This window comes from Gavialis gangeticus, unplaced genomic scaffold, assembly GCF_001723915.1.
Source record: "Gavialis gangeticus isolate Ggan-Ray unplaced genomic scaffold, GavGan_comp1, whole genome shotgun sequence".
NCBI classification, from domain to species: Eukaryota; Metazoa; Chordata; order Crocodylia; family Gavialidae; genus Gavialis; species Gavialis gangeticus.
In genome coordinates this window covers 205,027,148-205,036,740 of record NW_017728992.1, presented here as the reverse complement: position 1 = coordinate 205,036,740, position 9,593 = coordinate 205,027,148, and the positions used below count along the sequence as shown (strand labels likewise).

Here is a 9,593-nt window from a genome sequence, read left to right as displayed (position 1 = left end):
AGAGAGAGAGAGAGAGAGAGAGAGAGAGAGAGAGAGAGAGAGAGAGTAATGTAGTCTTTGGGCCAGAAAGAGATTAAACTCTAGGGATACACAATCAGAGCAACAGGGATGGGTTGAGTCATGGTATGAGTCCCAGCCTCAATGAATATTGTAATTATTTATACCAAGAAAATATACAGAACAAAACATCATGAGAGACGGGGGAATGGGGATAGAAAAAACCCAAGAATAGCAGGTAGTCTGATGGTTAAAACATAAGGCAGCTTAATTATTCTGTGATGAGAGACTCTCTCTCTCCCCATCTCTATTTTTTCATGGAAGTTTTTGAAAGCTCTTGGTTATGTCCTGGGGATGCTAACCATTTCCCATCAAGCTCTAATCAACCCTTCAGGTCCTGTCCTTCCACCACCAATCCAATGGTTTTCTGTTTCTTTGCTTATTTTAATTTCTGGTAGTAGCAGGTCTTGTCCTTGGCCATTACCAATGGTAGTGCATGGGTTAGACATGTAAGAGAAAGCTACCAGTATTGAACCACTCCCACAGAAACAGTCTTTTTGTGTGATACATCCTGCGCCTCTAGTGATGCATTTTACTGGGTCTGCACTACATGTGGTAGCTGTAAAGTGTTGTATGTGCCTTGGGATGGAAAATTGGTGGTTTATTTCTCAGCTCTTTTGATGATGATGATGATGTTGACTTTCATGTTGTGAAACAGGTCAAGTCGCTACACACAATTTTATTTTATAAATTCATTTCCTTCCCTCCCCGACTTCAAATATTGAAGTGGATGGATGGAAGTGGGGTGGGGTTGACCTCCAAGGAGATAACTTCTGGGACACTGTCACGGAAATGCACCTGCTGGCAGCAAGTATTGGTATCTGCTAGACAAGTACAGCAGCCACAGAAGTGTTACCCACCTCGACAGGAAAAAAAAGTGTTAAAAGCAGCTGCCCATAAAATCTCCTCATTTATAAGATAAAATCTGATATAAAACGGTAGCTGCAGGCAGAAAAGATTTTATCCTACAGAGGAAATTTTATCCACTGGAGAAAATATAGGGCCTCTGCTAGCATTTGTGGATAAGTTTTCAAATATGAGGAATAACCCACAAAAAATTGACCCTTTAGCCCTACAAACGTAATACTATCAACTTCCTGGTGTGTCATCTCTCCTCAACTTTTGCTCGTGTACCAATTTCTTCACAGATCTGGAGTTGGATTTTAAAAAATATCACATTGACACAAATCTGCCACAGGCCAATGTCAGGAAAGGAGCAATTCCAAAGCCATCCCACTAACACAATATGAAAAGAAACCAAGCACAAATTACAAAGACAATTCACAGTGCATAAAATCTAGCACGGTTTTACTCAGAAAGGCTATGTGAGAGGAAGAGTATGTGTATGTGTAAATACTTCTCCACTGTAAAATCAAAGTCAGTAGGGTCCATTGCCCTATTGTAACCAAGTCACCCCGATGGCACTAGAGACAGCAATATCACCAGCATCTCCCCACTTACCCTGGAGCCCCTGTTCTGTATGATCACTAGGGCTGTGCATAATTTTGGCAGCTGTTTTGTTTCGGAGGTGTATGGGCGCCCAAAACACCAAATCTGCTGCACGACTTGGCTCCGCAGGGAGCAGAGGTCCAGTGCAGCACAGGCTGGGCAGCGGCAGTGAAGAAAGCCCAGGGCGGATCTCTGCTCCCTGTGGACCCAAGTCAAGTGGCAGGGACCAGCAGGCTTGCTCACCGCTCTGAGCTGCTTTCCTGTGACAGGGATCGGAGATCCGCATGGGGGTCTCCTTGCCTGCACAGCAGGCAGCAGCCCTCCCCCTCCCTTGGACGAGCCGCCCACAGCCCTGTCCTGCTCCCCGCTGGGGCATTGCAGCCCCCAGCCCCAGGCCCCACCTGGCTGGGCGGTAGGGCTGTGTGAAGCTTGCAGCCCATTCGAAACAGATTCGGAGGAGATTCGGCAGAAACAAAACAAGGCAGTGACCCGAAGCAGCAAAACAAATCACTGTCCTCTGAAACAGCCGAATCCGGAATCGAATCAAAACACAGCCATTTTGCACAGCCCTAATGACCACCTACCTATTTACAATTGGGTTGAATGGGCAGAGACTTAGCATCAGTTCAAAGCAGCACCCCTTTCTTCAGGCTATGGAGACTCAATAAGTATCTCCAGCATATCTCCATTGGCTTTAGTAAACACAGCCTATTTACCCATACTCCATGAAGCAGAAACAGCGGAAAACCCATTTAATAATACAGTCTTTCCAATCAGAAGCCTTCAGTATAATTAGATTTCTGTACATGTTTAATTGTACACGTTTGTGGTAGCTGTGAATTTACATTTGCTGCTTAAAATGAGGCTTTTCTCTTTCTGTGTAACCCTTTGCGTTGGGACCATGTGCCTCAGCAAAAGCTCAAGTAGATGCAGTACATCCAATTATCTGCAAAATATGGGCTGACATAGTGGTGACTGTTGTGGAGTTAACAAGCGGCCACTTTCACATCTTCCAGGAAATTCCAGCCACCGTGCATGGCATCCCATTGTTTCGCGTGAATTGCTCATTCACAGTAATGTGGCACTTTGCAAGATACCAGGGAGATATAATCATATAGTTGCTTTCAGTGACTGATGGAAACTCGCATCACCACTTTATTTAAAGAATCAGACAGTGAGGGCGGGAAGGGACCTCAGGAGGTCACATCTAGTCCAACCCCCTGCTCAAAGCAGGACCAGCCCCAACTGCATTGTCCCAGATAAGGCTTTGTTGCTTTGGGTCTTAAAAACCTTCAAGGATGAAGACTCCACCCCCTCTCTAGGTACCCCATTCCAGTGCTTCACCACCCTCCTTGTGAGAGAGTTTTTCCTAATATTCAACTTCAACTTCCCTTGCTGCAGCTTGAGCCCATTGCTCCTTGTCCTGTCATCTGCCCCCACTGAGACCAGCCCAGCTCCATCCTCTTTGCAGCCCCCCTGCAGGGAGGTGAAGGCTGCTATTCAATCCCCCTCGGTCTTCTCTTCTGAAGAATAAATCAGCCCAATTCCCTCAGCCTATCTTTATATGTCATGCGCCCCAGGCCCACACGTCGTGCCAAGAGCATGGATATAATGTGCTTGGGATGCAGTCTGTTTAAAGCGATAATAGCCGTGCCTTAAAAAGAGATAATCGAGTGCTACCCAATCATTATTATAGCTGGATTGTTGTGTTCATTGACTTGCCTGACAGTTACCTCCAGAAACCCATCAAAAGAGTGCTGTATGAATGCTTCCATTCCTCCAAGTGTATCTGCCAGGACAACAACATGGGTGGGTATGACAAGTTAGAAGAGAGAAAGGGAAGGTAAGATCAAGGTGTGACAACCTGAAGGATGGAGCAGGAGTTGTAAGAAGAACGATTTTGAGGGTGGTGCTAGTAAGCTTCCAAAAAAAACTCCCAAAGCTGGATGTTCAAGCTTCACGTAGCAGCACTGAGTACAGTGCACTTAATAAAGATCCAACTGCTGCAGCACAGATGGAGTCCCTTTATTATTGCACAGAGTGCTGTGCTTGAAACGCGAGAGAGCAGCGATAGGAACGCATCATCACGGAGGCTTGCTTCATGGCAGCTGACGGCGTGTATTTGCTAAGACGGTGGCGTTCCCCATTGCCCTGTATAACCGTGGCTGCCTGGCAATAAACACATCTGAGTTGCAAATCAATAGCTGTAGGAAAAAGTGGTAATGGTGTCTGCATTGCCATTCCTGTTAACCTTAACGCCAGAAAAATGCCTGTGTTAAGGTGAGACTAGATTATCACAGCTACAAATGTTGCATTAGGACGCCCTGGGGGGTGTTTTATTGCTTCATTAAGTACATGCCTGGGGCAGTGACGGCACTTTGCCAGATGCCTTCAGCCATCCAAGGTGTATATTAATTGTTCAGTAAAACACCCCCTGGAGTGTTTTAATACTATTAAAATATGGCCCTGCAAATATAAATGCATTTTTAAACCTATTTTTATGGTGATTTTCCTTTTGCAGTGTATCCTTTCTCCACAGAAAGTAGTTCCCTGGAGGAGGGAGACAAGGAAACAATAGAAAACATCAATGATACATTTTCTATATTTAGAGTTTTGAAAATATTAGTGGCAAATTTCTTACATTTAGAGCTATGAAAAATAAGTGCTTTGATGTTTGCTACCCAGTCTGTATGTGGGCAGCATCTCTCCCTTCCACTACTCTCACTTCATGCCTCACATTTCATTTCTGTCAGGTTTTTTTGTTGTTTTTTCAAAATTGCCAACATGCAGGGGCGTATGACCAGACTTAACCAAATTAATTAGTGGTCTGATTTCTATATGTGTCAAACATCCAGCAGGTCCAAACAAAGGGAGTGAGAATTACTACGGATTCAGCACTTTTGTAAGTCCAACCTCCCAATGAAGATGCCGACTTATGTCCTTAAGTGTTTGATGCTTGACTCCTGTTTTGAAGTGTGCCACTTGCTCTTCACTTTCCCTTTATGCTTCCTCCACAGTGAACAAATAAAACCAAACATGGCAGAAGCAATATTGGGGGCATTTTCTTCTCTTTTGGTTACGACCAATGGCTGTGCCATTAATCCCTTCATGAAAAAAAGAAAAGAAAAGGCCACACTAGTTTGGACCAATGGTCCATCTAGCTCAGTAACCTGTCTCCGACAGTGGTAGAAGTGATTGCTTTAGGGTCAGAGCATTGAATGGGGTGTACGTAGAGCAGGGCTGTCCAACTGGCGGCCCATGGGCTGCATGTGGCTCCTTAGAGGTTCAACATCACCCCCTCTACTCCTGGTCTTCACACTGGCCCCCTGGCACTTCCTTGCAGCTGTCACTGGCTCCCCCTGCCTCCTCCAGCTTCCACTGCCTGCCCCCACCTGTGAGGTGGGGTAGAGGGATGGGGGGTTGCACCATTTGTGTCCGGGAGGCCTGGGGCCATGTACCATTTGGTTGTTGGACAACCCTGATCTAGAGTGATCTCTCCCCTGTTCATTACCCTCGCTGGCTTCCACCACTGTTGGCTTACACATGCCAAAGGAAACATCTTAGACAGATCCATTAATAGCTATTAAACAGAACAAGCATCCATGACTTGAACTTTTTTGATCTCAGCTGTACTGTGTCCCTCTACAACCTCTTGTGATAATGGACTTCCAAGAGGTTGTAGAGGGCTTTTTACTCCAGCTGTTACAGCCCAATCTCGCAAGGCCCTGTGCACCTCCAGTGAAATGCTGAGAGCCTTTGACTGACTGGTTTGGTGGGAACCGAGGACAATTTTCAGTCTTCAGAAGCAGGATCACAGCACAATAAAACAAGCACATTTCCTTCTCACACACGATTCCCTGAGAAGCACTGATGGCTAAGCCATTACAGTGCCTTTGTGCAACTTCAGAGCGTTTCAGGCACCTGGGCAGCTATTATAATTTTACTTTTGATTAGAAAGCCAAACTAAGCAAAGCTGGCTTAATGGGACTCTGCACAAGCTGGAAGGTAAGCACATATGTCATTCTTGGCAGGACTGGAGTCCTAGATCCTTCCTGAAACAAAAGTTTGCCGAATCAGCAACAAGCCAGTGAACGCAGAAGAGCAAATAAACCAAATGAAGCCCCTGATAACTACATGGTCTTATTACTGTGACTGCTATTCTTTGTCCTTCTCCACTGCATCCATATCACTTGCTGTGCTAAGTGGTCAGGGTAGGAAAATTGTGTTTGTGTATGTATTGATGATGCACCTAACTCAGCTGTGCATGGAGTGGGCATGGTGAGCATTAGCAGATGAAGTCAACGGATTCAGTATGCATCATTTTAAGTGTGTATTCAAATATTTTGTACCTACAGCAGAAAAAAGTGTCTCCTAGACTGGAACTCAGGAGATCTGTGTTCAATTCCCAGCTCTTCCAAGACTCCAAGCATGACTTTACGTCACAATAACTTCTTTCCTTCGCCATCTGTAAAATGGGGCTAACACTTCCTTTCTTCTATCCTCCATCTATATATTATAATTTGATTTTCAATTCCTGAGGCAGGGTCTGTCATCTCTAATATGTATCTACAACATCTGTGACAATGGGTCTGCAGATGTTATTCTACTAGCCATGTTGCAATAAGAGGGTGGTGGCATGGTATTCCAAGGATGCAGTAACTAGTATATGATTTACTTCTGTGGATGTGTTTTGCCAGATGCACCTGGTATAAAAGGCACTGGTATACAAGGTATAAAAGTTATGATGTTAAATATATGGTAGTTCCCTATACAGATATTTAAGAATGTCATTAGGCAATAAAAACCATAATATGCTCTGCCATCTTGACAAAGGAAGTGCTTTATAAGTGCAAAATATGATTATTAGACTATCTGCCTAATATCTGCTGTTTGTCCAGTTGAGTTTTAAACCAATGAAATTATGGAAGTTCTATCTTAGTGTATCGTGGATATTTCAGCAGGAGATGGTTTAACCCAGAGTATCATGCAGAACAATTGCCATAGTATAGGTGAATGGTGGTTCTCAGAGTTTGACACCTGGAAGATGTCACCACAGCAGAGCATATCCATTAGCTTGCTCTCTTAGCTGAGGTTTTGGACTGCCATCGTAGTTTGGAACCTCCTGGGCAACTGACTCAGTTCTTATTGAGGAAATGGATTTCATGAGTTGGTCTCTAAGGGCGTTTGTACACACAATGTTTTTTGTCCTTTCTTGCGCTGCAGTGGTGTGACTGTGTGCACAGGTGGTTTTTCTGGAAGCTTTAAAAGACTTTCTGCTGCATTAAAGTAAAACTTTTTGGAAATAGTTTAGTTCGGCTCGCCGTGAATTAAAGTGTTGCGTCCATGGATTTGTTGCATGCAAACACAAAGGCGCTCAAAATGTGTAATGAGCCTCTTTGTCCACCAGATGGTGCTGCAAAGTTTTTGAGTGTTCACCCCTTTGAATTACTTCCACTTTTGAATTGCTTCTGCTGTTTTGCTGGCTCCCTGCTCCAACAGCTGTGTGGCATGGCACAGGCATGGGGTGGAGGGCCTGGGACAGGGGGCAGCACTGGACTGTCCTGCTCTCCTGCAGTGCCAGCCGAGGTCCACGCTTAATTTGTTTGAAAACCTACTGTGTGCAAACATTGATGCAACACTCCAAAGCTTAATTCAGTTGAAAACCTAGTGCATGCAAAAACTGATGCGATGCTCCAAAATAAACAACTTTAAACGTTATAAATGTTATTTTAATGAGGATTAAACTCCGTAGTGTGTGCAGGCACCCTAAGTCTCTTCCACCCTAAACATCCACTTGCCTTGGTGCTTTTGGTTCTTCCATTTTTGCCATGAACATCTCAGTTGTTTGCATTTTAGTTTAATTTCCCTGCTTGTTCCCTGGAACCATGCAGTATAAAAAGGATAAACCTCTCAGTGTCTTTTGCTTCCCCTTTTTGGTTTCAGCAGAGTCCCCGCACTCCTTTCTCTGACTTGGCTGATGATGAGAAGATCTTCAATGGAGGGGATAGCATGTGGCAGAGCCAAGATCAAGATCAAGCCCTGCTCTCAGAAATCACTGAAGAAGACTTGGAGGCCATGCGTCTACGGGAGGAAGCCATCCAGCAGATTGAGGTTGCTGTTCTTTTGTACCATTTGGCTTGGGAGATGGGAGTGGACATTATTCTAGTGCTGGGACAGGTGGTTTGAAGAAGGAAAAGAGAATATGAGTTTTATATCTCAGACACTAACATCATAATTGGGTGTGGGGAGTAGGTTTTGGGCATATTTTAGCATGGATATAAATGCCATAAGATTGCATTGCAATGCTGGACAGCCTCTAATCAAAGTTAAAGAGACTAAGGTTTTCAGTGTACCTTTTGTGTCATAGTCTGCAGAGAGGTATTGTTTCCTGATATGCATTGCTACAGTGCCTGTATAGACAACACTTTCTTTGTACAGCTCAAATATTGGAGGATCAGGTAATTATGTGCTAGACATTGAACAGGTGCAGTTCAAAGAGAGCTTATCATTTTAAGGAGAAAACAATATCAGTCTAATAAAGAACCAAAGTTGGAAGCTAAGTTGAACCAGCCCTCCTTATTTTATGCTTCCATATTACTTGGTTTCATGAGTTCCACCAGCAGGCACACCAAATGCCAATACTCATGCAACAAACTACTGTAACTTTCCTTAAGATTTCAATATTTTGCTTTTATATCAAGGTTTTTTGAAATTTTTTAGCAATGGTCAAAGAAAGGTCGAATACAACTTTTTTTTACTGTTACACAGTATAAACATGTATGGATATAAAGTCAAAAAGCCAAAAAAGTGGTTTCTGTAAAGAGATACAAATAAGTTATGAATGAGCTACTTTTTCCATTTGAGTTGTTCATTTTGTACTTTTGGAAAATTCAGTTTCTCATTGTCGAGCATTTATTGGCTAACTACTTTAAACCTTCACAATCTCTCTGATTTGTCTGCAGCTTGCAGGTTTAAAGTAAGAATGAACCTGAAGAGAGGGTTTGAGAACAAATCAGCGCATTTAATTAATACATATGCTTTCCCTGCTAAGTGGATCATGCTAATTTTATCAGAATGGATTTTTGTTGTAGCCTACCAAGAAATGGAATGTAATCAACACTGCAAGAAAAGGACAAATGTTCCCAATGTGGTCAGAGGCACTTGAGCTTCGAGTAGGAAATATAGGCTGTTCCTAAACAAAGATGATAACTAGATTAATTCAGTGATATAAATAACAGACTTCATTTATCATATTAGACTCTGTCTTTTCTAGTGTTCCGCATTCTCAGTTTTAACCGATTTTCACTGATAAATTCCCTGAATTTTTTTTTAAGTCACTTGTTTCTTTACTGATTTACACCCATTTTTTTCAGTTCAGATCCCTGTTAACTGGCATGGGGAATGGCCCATTCCCCTCTCATGCTGGTTAACAGTGATTTGAACTAAAAACGGGCAGTGCCGGTAACCTAAAAATGCAGCTGTGCTGGTTATCTGAGGCACAGATTTCTGAGCGGACACGGTGGCAGCGGCTTCATGCAGAGTGGGGGCAACGGGGTTGCAGTGGCCACGCGGGGGCCATTTTCAATAAAGGGAGGAATGAGGACCCAGGAAACTATAGGCCAGTCAGTGTTAACTTGATCCTGGGTAAGCTTTTTGAGAGCGTTATCCTGACATATGTCCACAAGGGGCGAGCAGGGGAGGTTATGCTTAGGGGCAACCAACACGGGTTCATTAGCAGCAGGTCCTGTCAGACCAACCTGGTGACCTTCTACGACCAGGTCACCAAATCCTTAGACGCAGGGGTAGCAGTGGACATAGTCTTCCTGGACTTTCGGAAGGTCTTTGACACTGTCTCTCACCCCGTTCTCATTAAGAAACTGGGGGCTGTGGTGTCGACACCCACACAGTCAGATGTGTCGCCAACTGCCTGGAGGGCCGCACCCAGAGAGCGGTGGTGGACGGGTCGTGTTTGACCTGGAGGGATGTGGGCAGTGGGGTCCCCCAGGGCTCGGTCCTCGGGCCCGCACTGTTCAACATCTTCATCAGCGACTTGGACGAGGGGGTAAAAAGCACCTGCTCAAATTTGC

The 9,593-nt window shown here is 44.2% G+C and overlaps 1 protein-coding gene across 2 annotated transcripts in view; it reads left to right on the top strand.

Moving 5' to 3' along the window:
• TSNARE1 (t-SNARE domain containing 1) overlaps positions 1–9,593 on the top strand; it is a 1,046,259-nt gene that overhangs the window by 592,950 nt on the left and 443,716 nt on the right. For both annotated transcript variants that reach the window (XM_019528236.1, XM_019528235.1), the window contains exon 9: positions 7,450–7,617. In XM_019528236.1, coding sequence (XP_019383781.1) covers positions 7,450–7,617 — 168 coding nt within the window. The remainder of the gene's footprint in view (positions 1–7,449; positions 7,618–9,593) is intronic.